The sequence below is a fragment of the Phyllostomus discolor genome, chromosome 5 (genome assembly GCF_004126475.2).
Source record: "Phyllostomus discolor isolate MPI-MPIP mPhyDis1 chromosome 5, mPhyDis1.pri.v3, whole genome shotgun sequence".
Taxonomy (NCBI): Eukaryota; Metazoa; Chordata; class Mammalia; order Chiroptera; family Phyllostomidae; genus Phyllostomus; species Phyllostomus discolor.
Genome location: NC_040907.2, coordinates 7349562 through 7362924, shown reverse-complemented (window position 1 = coordinate 7362924; position 13363 = coordinate 7349562). Strand labels below are relative to the sequence as shown.

The 13363-nt window shown below is 48.4% G+C and overlaps 1 protein-coding gene across 3 annotated transcripts in view; it reads right to left on the bottom strand.

The window, feature by feature from the left end:
• Positions 1-13363, bottom strand: part of VPS13D (vacuolar protein sorting 13 homolog D) — a 226359-nt gene that overhangs the window by 78281 nt on the left and 134715 nt on the right. For all 3 annotated transcript variants that reach the window (XM_028511940.2, XM_036025326.1, XM_028511941.2), the window contains 3 exons: positions 11147-11296; positions 10182-10278; positions 7644-7792 (listed from right to left, as the gene is read on the bottom strand). In XM_028511940.2, coding sequence (XP_028367741.1) covers positions 7644-7792; positions 10182-10278; positions 11147-11296 — 396 coding nt within the window. The remainder of the gene's footprint in view (positions 1-7643; positions 7793-10181; positions 10279-11146; positions 11297-13363) is intronic.

Below are 13363 nucleotides of genomic sequence, written 5' to 3'. Positions count from 1 at the left end.
TTTGGATGCTTCTGTGGTTTTTAATTTTACCTCTTCCACATTGGCAAAACATTTCCCTTTGAGGACTTTTTTCATCCAGGGAAACAAAAAAAAAAAAGTTGCTCAGGGCAACATCAGGTGACTAGGGAGGGTGGGGCGCCAGGGTTATGCTGTTTTGGGTCAAAAACTGCTGAACACTCAGCGCAGTGTGGGCAGGTATGCTCGTAAATCACCCATCATAAAAATGGGCAAATGCATTGAGTCTTCAAAAAAATTCACTGAAGCCAAACACAGCCTCTCACAACACCACCAGCTGGCACACTGATCCAGATGGGTTCCTAGAACACTCACCTAGGGGGGGAAGCCAGTACTATGAGGGACCCACCATCCAGAAGATAATTCCGGGTTTTCAAGTGACTGTATTTATGTATCTGTTTCTGGATTTTCTATTTCATTTTCTCCTGCCTTCTGCCAATACCACACTATCTTAATTACTGCAATTTTATAATAATTTTTTAAATCTAACAGTGCAGGTTCTCCAACTTTGTTCTCTTTAGTCTGCATTACCTCGGTTACTCTTCACACTCTTTCTTTCCAAGTAAATTTTAGAATCAGCCTGACAATCTGCTATATAAAAAGTGCTGAAATTTTCAGCAAGATTGACTGAGCCTACAGATCAGTTTGAGGAGAAACGACAACTTTACAATACTGAATCTTCCAACGTATTAATATGGTATGCCCCTTTAACTATTTGGGTCTTTTAATATTTCTCTCAATGACTGTTTCCTGTGTAGAGGCCTTGTACACACTTTGTTATTCTCAGGCATCTGTGGTAGACTGAAAATGGCCATAAGCCCTCTGCATCTTCTCCTGTTGGCGGAGTCTATTTCCCTTCCACGTGAACCTTCAGTGACATCATACTTTCCTTCAACCAGTAAGACGCAGGGGAAGTAACACTGTGACGTCTGAGCCTAGGCCTCTAGAGGTCGTAGCGTTTGTGCCCTTCCCTTCTTCTGCTTCCACCACGTGAAGAGGTTGAGACTGGCTTCCCTGGAGGTGAGTGACCCCTGGGGAGGAGGTTCTTTTGACAGCCAACACCAACCAACCACCTGACATGGGATGAAGGCATCTCGCATCATGCAGTCTGTGCTGATGGCCCGATGACCACGGCCACGTGAAGAACCACGGGTGAGTGCAAGAGAAGCACCGCCCACCCAGCTAACTGCAGCCCCAACTGCTGACCCGCACAATTGTGAACAAATGAAACGGCTGTTTTATGCCACTCAGTTTTGGGTTGATTTGGTAACAGATGATGATACTGTATTTGATGCTTTCTTAACACTCCAGTAAGTGACATCCTTCCAATATTCCTTTTCGCTGTAACTGGTGCTCACATGCAGAAATGTAACTGGTTTTTGCGGGTCTGTTTCTAGAGTCTGTGTTTTCTGTTGGTCCTATTTCTTGGTAGTCAGATACTTTGAGATTGAATGCAGCGTTTTGTATGAAAACTTACAGGGACCTTGGATGAGTCTCCAGCTTCTGGCACGCAGTTAAAGGGGCTTAATCCAATCAGGATTCGTGCTTTCTCAGGCTGTATTTCAGTCTGTATAGAGGCCTGGTATAGCCCTTCAGTGGTCTCCACTGAAAACCAGTTCTATTCCTCCATTTTTACTCTGCCCAGCGCCAAGAAACTGCTCAAAGGTCTATTTAGGTGTTCAGTCTTTTGGCTGCCACTTTTTGCTTGGCTTTTGACTAGTTTACATAGAAAGTGGCACCTGTCTCAACAAATAAAGCAGCTCAGAATACTGGGGTCTTCTTTCCACCTGACTCTTCTCTGTAATGCATCAGCCCCTCAATTACCAGCTGTCTTAGTAGCAAAGAAGTCCAACCCTGCTCTGCCAGCCCCATGAGACTGCCAGAAGCTTCACTCGGACTTCTGCCTTTGGCAGTTGCTTTCTGCTTGACTTCTCTACCGTTCTCCCACTACGCTGACAAATCAGAAATGTTTCTCTACCTTTCTCCCCACTGCACTGACAAATCGGAAATGTTTCTCTACCGTTCTCCCCACTACACGGACAAATCAGAAATGTTTCAAGAATAAAAGCAGAGTAAATGTTATGCTCACCTTATCAAGCTCCGCCCCACCCCCCCAAAACCTGGAACCCTCGAGCCTGTCTGTCTTGGTAGCTTTCCAATACCTTCAAACAGGCTACTGGGTTTGGTCTGGTTTGGTTTTTCAGTCTAGCTTTTCTTGTAGCTCTCAGCTAAACTGGGTCTGCTGCGAGCAAGTTAAGTATTTCTGGTTATGGTTTATTTTCCAATTATATTTTTATTTAGCATGATTGATATTTCAAGGATTTTAGAGAGCATGCCAAATTCTTCTTCTTTTTTGAATGTGAAAACACTTATTCATGCTAATAATGTTAGTACATTTCTGATGCACTTAGAATTTATCCTTATGTAGAGTATGAATAATGCACCAAATTTTACATTTTCCTATACAGCTATCTAGTTAGTCTAACAGCACTTATTAAAACACCTATATATTTCCCACTGAATAACATGTCTTTGTAGTAAAATTTCACGTGCAATTTAATGGGCTTTCTGTTTTATTTTCTTACTTATTCTTTAATATTTTAGCAGGTATGTTCAGAGTCTGCCTCAAAGCCTTTGAGAACCAGAGCATGCGCATAATAGAAATGAAGTCATGTGACTGAAGATGACCCTTTCCAAAACCAGAGAAAAGGAAACTTTTGTGACTCAGAATTCAGATTCGAAGAGGTGAAAGACTGATAAATTTGACAACATGGAAAGCTTCTGTCTGACTAGAAAACCAGACACACACCAAAAGCACAGCAAAAAGACAAATGAAAAACCAAAGGAAAACTGCCTGCAAATTACATCACACACAAAACTTACACAAGAGCTTTTAAAGTGAGTGGAGATAAGACTCATCATGTGACTTTAAAAAATGGACTAGTGATATAACCAGACAGTTCAGTTCAGAGGGGAAAAAAATGGCCTTTAACACTCGGGTGAGAAGCAGGAGGAGCCGAACAAAAGGAAACGGAAGCAGACAGGAGAAACAAGCGGAGGAGGGAGAGGAAAACGGCAAGGACGGACGCCGAGCGGTCAGGAACACCAGGTGAGCCTGAGACCCTGCAAAGGGCGGAAAAGAGGCCACTGGACTCGGTGCCTCGGGAAGTCAACCCAGGACCTCCTACCGAGTACCTGGGGAACGGAACGTTATAGAGATTAAAAGCATCCTCAAATTAATTCAGACTGGCCTGCTAATCCAGCGTAACCGTGTTCTTTTTATTAGAGGTAAACCGAGGAAGTGTCAGGAGGTCAGCCTGACCTGGCGCAGACAGTTACCAGCAGACCCGAGGCTTGAACGCGCTCGTTCTCACAGCAGCAACTACCTACTAGGTGCAGAGCACGGAGCCCAGAACGGAGGGTTCTGTCATTTCTCCTGAAACCTCGCTGCCGTGCGTTCTCGTGTGCCTCACTCGTCCGGGGGTGAATGGTGATGCAATGACAAACACGCTTTCTTTTCCCCGTTTCACTGGCAGAGAAGCTGGGGTCCAGTGGGCTCAACTGTTTTGCTCAGAGCCACGGAACAAACGTGCTGGGGAGCCAGGTACTGCCATCAGCTCAGCGTTTGGCCAGCACCTCTGAGCTCCGCTTTCTTCCCAGAGAAGAGGAAACGAGACCGAAACAAAGGCTGAAGCAAGGAGCTGGTGCCCCAGCTTCCTCGGTGCAGCCAGACTTGGAGGAGGAGGAACCGCACAGACCAGCACAGACTCTGAAACCTGTGCTTGTCCAAAGCCTCCCCAGAGACCTACCCCCTTTCTGCACGGCTGCTGTGCTTCGTCTGAACCAAGGAGATGTTCTGGCCCTTCAATCAAAATGCTCTTTGCCTCGTCATGTACTGCCTCCGGGCCCCCACATTTGAAAAAGCTGAGACACAGCTGTTGGTGTGAATTACCCTGCCACCTTCAGGCGGTTCTGGTCAGCGTAGGAAAGACGAGAGGGCAAGAGCACAGCGGGACTTTTCCTCAGACGCAGTCACTGAAGGACCGATCAAACACAAAGCTGGTGCTTCTTTACTGGAGTAGCAGTTTCCTGTTATAAAATGGATTCTGGGGGAAACAATCTGGGCTCACAAGTTCCTAATAAAAATACGAAAGTGTCTGTCTACTCCTACCTCTGCCAGACAAAAGCCACCGCAGTCTCCCAGAAACTCTATCGAGCCGAAAGAAGAAATACCTGTCCATAAGCCACAGGCTCCCAGATCACCAGCCGGCCCCCGGGCCACGTCCTTTCCTCTCCTAGTTTATCCTGCACCAAACAAAGCTGTCTGGAATTCATTCTTTAAAGGTTTATTTATGGTGCACAGAGACTGTTTATGTGGAGCAGGGTAGTTGCCCGTTTCCCTCTGGGGACGGTGTTTAAGGCTACAGGGATATTTCCCTCTCTGGCACTTTCTGGAATACAATTAACAATACCGGATCTTTTTTCCTTTAACAAATCTGGTTTTTATTTAGGAAGGGGAGGAAAAAAGTAAAGGGTCTGAAGTTTCCCAACAAATTATTTCAAGCCTTTGAGAAGACAGTTTTAGGCTTTTTAAATAGTGTCTTTGTTTGAAATCCCCCCTCACCCCCACCCTCCTGCTCTCTGACCATTAAAATGTGGCTTTTCTTCCAAACTAGATTGCTCAATTAAAGCCCTTCTTTTGTAATGCCCCCATGCTCCAAATGGGAAAAGGACTGCTGTGGGCCACCTTGTGAAACCTTTTAAAGGCTCCTGGCCTCTTTTGATCTTTCTTTTAAAAAAAAAGAGAACATGTGAGCTACCTGGCATTTTCGATAGGACTCCGCTACTCTCTGCCACGCAGACTTGGGGGAATGAATAATGGAGCGGGTGCCGTGCTCCCCTCTTTGCATTTGTGAAATGGAACTTGTCGTCCCCCCCTCGCCCTCCGCGGAGGAAGGAATCCGCCTGAGACTGCCGGGAGCCCTTGGGAGCAGACGCGCTACCTGCACGACCGCGCCCGCGGCGTGCACCCGAAGAGGCTGCGCTCTGAGGTCTCTGACAGCCTCACTTCTGGGCCGGACTCGAGGGAATCGAGGCAATTACCCCTTCAGCACCAAAGACGGGGTTACCGTTCAGGCAGACTCCGGTGCTGCCTGCTCCGGGGGGGGGGCTCCGTCTCCTAAGCACACCCTTCCAGCCGCTGCACGCCAACCCGAGGGCACGCCGCTCGCTCTTCCTGAGAGCGGCTAATGAAGGGGTATTAGTCTGTTAGGAAACTCTCTGAATAAGTGACATTATTTTATGAGACCCAGACTCCGCCAGGAGAACTCAAGACACAGTGAAACGGTGACTTCCACAAGCTGAGAATTTAACTCCGAGGTCCCAATTCCCAGCACCCTGCCTGAAACATGAACGTACCCCGTTCAGAGTGGCCCCCCGCCCCACACCTCATAACGTGGCTGCTCCACTAAATTCACTTAACAATCATTTGAAGAATGCCTTAAAAAATGTTCCCTAAACAGAGTGCCAAATGAAACATTCGCCTCGAACGGTTCCCAGTCTATTGTGTGCAGAGAGCACATGCGCGCGTCCAGACCGTGCAACCGGGGGTCTGGCGCTGCCTCCGCTGGAGGGGATCAGCCCGCTGCGTTTGTCAGCCCGGGGGCGAGTTTTCTGCTGGGAGCAATCTGAAAGGAACATTTAGGTGTCTGTGTTTCTTAGTCAGACGATTTAAAAAACAAGAAGCCCTTCACTTTCAGGAAATGCTTAACATTGGTCTGTTGGGTGGATGCCAAGTGTTCTGGGGGGAATATGTACTTTATCAAACAAACCCATTCCAAAGGGTCACGTAAGTCAAGTGGATACTTGTGGATATTAGCAAGATAGTGGTTTTCCCATGGTTTTCCCCTTACTCCCATGCTATTTATAAGTATCTCCAGTCTCCTGGGAAACATGAAATGGAAGCAAATTAAGCAGACGGGAGGGACAGCCCGCCGGGAAGGGCACCGTGCCCTGTTCCCAGGACGGCTGCAGGAGCAGCTCCTGCTCCCCAGGCCCCGGCCAGCACGTCCCACGGCTCGGACCCGGGCCGCCGCCTTCAGGAAGCAGTCGCTCGTGCCCCATCCTTCCCCCAGTACGATCCAATGTTGACCAGACCGTGGTCTCGTTACCTGCAAGTCCGTTTTAGAAGTCGTGAGCTGGCAGACCGTGGGCCACATGAGGCCCGCACATGTGTTTTGTTAGGCCCACAGGGTTTAAAAAAAAAAAAACAGAAGAACTCAGATTGGTTGCCAACGTTTAAAAACCAGGAGATTCCACATAAAAACCCAGATTTCCAGCTTCACTTTGAAAATCTGAAGATCTGGCAGGACCGGGCTCACAGTCCCCTGGAACCACTGGCTAGAGCGGAGCCGCACTGCCCCTGTGGATGGAGCGCACGCACGCCGTGGGCCTCGGTCCCCGCCGCTCGGGCCTCGGACTGGCATCACCAGCACAGTTCCTGCAGGCCTCTGAACGCACTACTCCAGGGTTATTGCTTACCTGTGGGTGTCTCTAGCTCATCCTGTTCTGAAAGACAAACCGTCCTGCAGCATCTTAAAGGGGGGAGCACGGGGCAACGGAAAAGCCTTAGACTGGTGGCTAGTGGCAGCAGGGGCGAGGAGTGACTTGATAACCATCTTCAAGTGCAACAGAGGCAGAGACCCAGAAGCAACGGGTGCAAGCTGCACACAGAGTCAGCCTGAGGAAAGACCTTCCACAAGCCACCTGGGTTCTCTTCCCGCTGCGACCCCTCCTACACGGGCGTGAGGGACGAAACGCTGCAGCTCCGACACCCTTGTTCACTGAGCAAGGGCACCCCTTGGGGCTCTTCCGGCTCTAAATGCTCTGACTCCCTACATCCCGCGGGGCGGCGTGGTGTGGGAAAAGAACATGGAGAGAGGCTTTGGGGTCAGACAGGCTTGGATCTGAACCCCAGCCCCGGCCCTTCTTAAAACAGATTTCACTGCAGCAAATGGAGATGGTTTCCGGAGGGACCTGCCGGGTACGTGTCATGGTGACCTGGAGGAGTGTCATGCGCTGGCATGAGGGGAGGCAAGGCCACATCTCTGGGCATAGTGGGGATGCGGCCACGTCCTCCTTGAGGTTGTAGACATTTCTGGCATCAACCATTCAAGACGAGGCGGACACAGAGAGGAGAAGAGGACCAGAAGAGCAGGCGGGTCTTAGGCACAAAGGAAGACACTGTCTCGGTTGCAGCTTTCCTCTCAGGTCTGGGGGCGGCCCTAGGAGAGGGGGCTTTCACCTCACGGAGATGAGCCGAGAGCTAAGCGGAGGGCAGATGGGCTTTAATGTAGTTCTGTGTTCACTCTTGCTACGCCTCCATCTTTAGCAAAGTCACACTTGAACACTTAAAAAAATACATATGTGTGTTGTATATATACGTACATATATATATATATATATATATATATACAACACACATATATGAGTCAATAAACCTTCTAAAAAAAGAAACCTATAAAAATGTCTGCTACAGATGATGCTGGGCAGAAAAAGCGAAGAGCAAACAGGCTCATTCCTTCCCAGGGAAAAGTCGTTCTGCACGGCTCACCCAGACACCAGCTCACCTTGAGATCCAGGGGCAGCTTGCTGGAGGTGAACACGCTCAGCCTGATCTGGGGGATGCTGATTTTGAGATTCTCAAAGTAGTAGCGAATTGGCGTTCCGCCTTGCTCAGCCGTCTTTTCATGGAGGTTTTCGTCGTATTTTTCAACCTCTGGTACAAAGACAGAAGTGCTTCATCAGAAATAAATTTCCTGAAGTCTTATGATTCGGACATTACAATCACATTTTTAAAACTCACATAAAAAGTAAGCATCTCACCCTGGCTGGCATAGCTCAGTGTATTGAGCGCGGGCTGCGAACCAAAGTGTCTCAGGTTCGATTCCCAGTCAGGGTACATGCCTGGGTTGCAGGCCATGACCCCCAGCAACCGCACATTGATGTTTCTCTCTCTGTCTCTATCTCCCTCCCTTCCCTTTCCAAAAAGAAATAAATAAAATCTTAAAAAAAAAAAAAAGTAAGCATCTCTTTCTAAATTTAGTTTTCAGGGTTCAGTAAAGGAGATGTGTTTCATGTTGTTTATCAAAAAAGTACAATAGCTTCTTCATCTTTGGATTTCTGCCCCTATACCATGTGGCAGACATCATCTTTGGGCAAAATAATCCACGGGGGAAAGCCAGAGGTCGCAGGTGTGTTTGTTGGTAAAGAGTTTTCTAAAAACCATATTGTTATTGCTTTTGCTATTATTATTATTATAAATGACTGAGATTTCCTGAATTTATTTCATAAGATGATCACCAAATAAGCATTTGAAATGCAGTCTGGCCAAATCGCAATGAGCGGCATGAGCAATGATGCACCCAAAACACGGCGCCTTAAAAAGCCACGGGCTGCAGGCTACAGACGACGGCGGCAGGACGGGCAGTGTCCTCGCCCCCGGACGGTGAGCACCTGTAGAACAGCACCGTCAGGCGTGTTGTCACGTGTCATCTCATGGAGAAAAGGGGATGACGTGGGCTCAGACCCCACGGCGGGCTCTCTGACGTGGTGCTGCGCCCACACCCACCCTGGCAGCTTATTTTCACGTGGCTTCAGGTGCTTTGGAAATAAAACCAAAGACACTACACGAAGATCATTAAAGCACTGATTATCAAATAAACTCATGCTTTAAGTTATTATAGTTCTATTCACAGAAAAAAGAAACAGGTAAGAAGAAATGGCACTGCCACGGAGACCCGCTCATCCGTGTTCAGGGCACAGAAACGGCAGGGCAGGCGCTCAGACAAACGGCGGGCAAGGCTTTGGCAGAAGTCTCGGTCCCCTCCACCACACTTGGGGGGGCGGTAGGGGTGGGAGACAGCATCCACAGCGACTCACAGGAAGAACGTGCCCAATCAGCTTCAAAGCGAAACTCCCGAGGGAGGTGGCACCGAAGACAAGTACCTGGAGAGCAGACTCTCAATCAAGAGACTGAGTATAAACAGACACTGGTGTGCCGCCCAGAGTGGGAACCAGCACTAACCGGAGAGCGTCCTGCTCTTGATCCCAAATACACCTAAGGCATAAATTCCAAGTCTGGGATAAAAAGGGCAAAAACACGGCCCTGGCTGGAGTAGCTCAGTGGATTGAGTGCAGGCTGTGAACCAAAGTGTCCCAGGTTCGATTCCCAGCCAGGGCATGTGCCTGGGTTGCAGGACACGGCCTCCAGCAACCGCACATTGATGTTTCTCTCTCTCTTTCTCCCTCCCTTCCCTCTCTAAAAAAATAAAATAAATAAAATCTTTTAAAAAAGGGCAAAAATACTTCGCTTGCACGGTACATATATATGTCATATGTGCACACGTCCCAGGGATTTTTTATTTTCTCCAGCCAACATGGGCAGTAAACATAACTGTCTCTATCTTATCACTTCTTCAGGCTCAATTTTTACTTTGGTCCTCAAGAGACTAAGCATTACTGACTTCCTCTAGGCTGTAAATAGTCTTGCAAAGGCCACGATGAGGAATCTAAAATAAAGAGACAACAGCTAAATTATTTCTGTAGCGCTGCTGGAAAATTAGGTTTCTCAACAGTTTATCTTACTCCCCTCTCTAAAGCAGAGCAAAGTAACTAGAAACCTCTGTAAAGCATAAGGGGATGAATGTAAAAAGTTAAGGGACTGAGGCTAGCTGGTTTTTTCCCCCAACTATACCGAAGGAACTGCCAGAGGGAATTCTGACCCTGGCCCCGGTCTGCTGCAGAAACAAAGGTTAGGAAACAAAGTGGTTTGTGAAATAACGAGCACAGCTCCTGCCAGCCTGCCCGCCAGGAGCAGAGGAGTCTGCCAACGCAAAGCAAGGAGAGAGAGCACAGTGCCTCCCAAGGCTTACTACCGGGAGCTCCAGGACGCCTCTGAGCGGCTACCTGCGTGCACAGATACACCCCGATCTGCCCACAAGCAATACTTTTGAAAGAGAAGAACTGAAACACGACCCTTCCTAGTCCGGGCTGAGAAGGGGACAGGGAGCTTGCCAGGTACTCGGAAGCCCTGTGCTCACAAGCGGGCTGGAAGGTGCCATCCATGGGCCGACTCCCAGATACAAACCTAGAATGTCCGGCATTACCTGACTCTGCTTGATCGTAACCAAAGAAACTCAGCAGCTTGAGGAGCAGCTTCTCTTCGATTTGCACCGTGAACCTCTGAGCCGTGATCATCAGATGCTGGAGATGAAGAGAGTCTGATTTACAGTGTGAACCCCACAAAGAGCTGTTTTTCTGTGCCACTGAGAAGGCCCCAATGACAGGACACGGTTTCTTCGCTCAACCTGATTTTATAGCCCTGCTGCCAAACTATTTCTGGCTCATCTCTCTCTGCACTGCTACAATTAGCCAGAAATTCCAGATGTTTAGACAATCCACCACCCCACTGTTTGGTTCCGAGGGCACCTGCGTCTCATTAGCCTGGGTGCTTTCAGATGTGCGGTGGTGGGAGCACTGCGCGGTGCTGAGCTCACATGGCTGGCAGCAAGTTTGAGGAGCAGCAGGACCGGCTGGTGGACTTGAGGCTTGGCCTCCTGAGCCCAGTGACAAAGGACCAGAAATATGGAATGCAACCCCTTTGTTATCTCCTACTTTTCCAGAATTTGCTGCCGTAACAGCTAGCTTGTACATGCAGACTTCTCCAGGAGAGAAAATGTATTACTTGAATTGTCCGCTTTTAGCAAATGGCGTGGCAGCTGACACCGGAGATGTCAGTCCCAAGGTCAGAAGCCTCCCCTGCCCTTTTCAGCAGTCTTCCGGGTTACTCCGTTTTAATGATTTATCTGGGTCACGCCTGGTCCGCATCGGTCCAGGAGATGCTCTGCTTTCCCACAGACTCCGGCCCCAGTGGATTCCGAGCTACTGCCTGCAAGGTCATCGAGCCCACAGTTGAGAATCTAAAGTGCCGATTCCTCTGCACAATTTAATAAGCCACTGGCCCCTCAACCCCACGGGCAGGCGTGCTTCCATCCACGCCCGGCACTGCCGCCCTGCTGCCTGCCCTGAGGGGGCAGATCAAGCTCCCGAGGGGCGGAGCCCCGCCGCCTACCTTGTAGATGTTGGTCAGCGCGCTCTTGCTCGGGAGCTTCACGGCGTTCACCTGCACGGCGGGGCCTGTCTCGACGACCTCGTTCTCGTTGCTCAGGGGAGTCACGTAGAGCATGAAGGGCTGAGTGGTGCCGATGAGCTGATTGTCCACCTAGGACATGAAAAAGCAGCAAAGCAACACAGACAGGTGGCTCAGTTCTCGTGCGTCCCTTCCACTGGGTCTCACCATATGCAGGCCACTCAGGAAGGACCCTGGCCATGCGACCCTATCTCCGCAGCAGCTGTCAAAACACACTCTCACTGAAGCCCCACAGCGATAGCACTTCGGTGCTGGCGAAGGTGGGGGGGAGGGCTCCGGGGAGGATGTCACAGAGAGGGGAGCTGTCTTCACAGCGTCGCCACAGAACTCGGGCAAAAAGGGTCACAACCAAGTGTTTCAGATCCCTGAGAGTTCTGCAACAGGTCTGCAACTACCCAGGGCCCATTTACTTGAGGAAGCCGGCGTTTTTGCTCCTCTCTCCCATTCGTCCTCCCCAGGTCCACCTCGGCCTCCGGACCCAGCAGCCCTGCAGCCGTGAGGCAGCCCGGGGAGGGGCCTCGGGCGGCTGCAGTCCCCCGGAAGTCCCATTCCCAGAGGACTGCCCAGGTTTTGACTTAGGCTGGTGCCTCTCCCTCCGCTGATGGTGGTAATTTGTGCCTTCTCTTTTTTTCTCCCCATCATACTGATCTCAAGGACTGGCTTTTTATTAGAATTTTTCTCTACTCTAGTGGCTGGTTTCTGTTTCACTGATTGCCGCTGAGATCGTCATCATTTCCTTGCTTCTGCTTATTTGGGGTTTGTTGTTGGTATTGTTTAGCGGCGTTAGCAGCATTCCACAAATTCTGATATGTTGTGTTTTCATTCTCATTCAGGTCAAAATGTCCTCTAATTTCTACTTTGATTTGTTCTTTGATCTATGGGCTTATTCAGAAATGTATTGTTTAGTTTCCAAAAATTTGGGGGACTTTCCTAACTCTTTTTCCATTGTATCGACTTCAATTCCACTGTGATCAAAGAGCACGCGGCGTGTGACTTGAACCCTTCTGAGTCTGTGAGCACTGTTTTATGGCCCGGGATGCGGTCGACCTTGGAAAAGCTTCATGTGCACTTGAGAAGAGTCTGTTTTCTGCTGTTGCTGGGTGGAGTGTTCTATAAATGTCAACCAGGGCTAGTGGGCTGGTAGTGCTGTTCAAACCTACTGTATCTTTAAAGATTTCCTGCCTACTCAATACCAGTTACTCAGACAGTGGCAACGAAATCTACTATAATTGTGTATTTGTCTATTTTCTTCTTTGAATTCTATCAGTTTTTGCTTCATATATTTTGAAACTGTAAATATTCCAGGTTATTATGCCCTCTGACTCTTTTATCATTAGGAAATTACCTTCCTTACCCCTGATAATATCCTTTGCTCTGTGATTTACTATGTCTGATGTTAATCTAGCCACTCCCACAGTCTTCTGACTAGGGTTACACTGGTATATCTTTTCCCATTCTTTTCTTTTTCACCTATTTGTTTCTTTATTTTTACTGTGTGTTTCTTGAAGGCAGTATATAATTGGTCTTGCTTTTTAATTTAATCTGATAACCTCTGTCTTTTAATTGGAACTGTGTACAGAACTTATGTTTAATTAATTGAGACAGGTTTGAGGAAGCCGACCATCTTCCTATTTGTGCCATCTGTTCTTTCTGAGTTTTCCTCTTTTTCTGCCTTTTCTTGGATTAATTGAGTATTGTTAATTACGGCATTCTATCTCTGTTGTTAGAATATTAGGTGTAGCTCTTTTAGATGTTGATGTAGGGTTATGGTATTCATCTTTAACGGCCTACATTCAAATGACATCGTACTACTTCACGCATAAAAAAAATTACAGTATGACTTCCCATCAAGATGGCAATGTAGGTAAATGCACAGCTTGAATCCTTCCACAATCACATCAGAAATAGAACTAAACTATGGAATAACCATCATTCAGAACTGCCTCAAATCTAGCCGAATGGAAGTCCTACAACTAGGGATGATTTAAAGGAGAAGCCACACTGATAATGGCAGGAAGGGGCAAGATGTGGAATGGGCCAGTCCCACAACCACATGTGGTGGTTTAAAACTCAGAGAAATATCTTGGCTGCCGAGGTCCCACTTGAGGAGCAAGGGGTCCCAGCTCCACACCAGACACC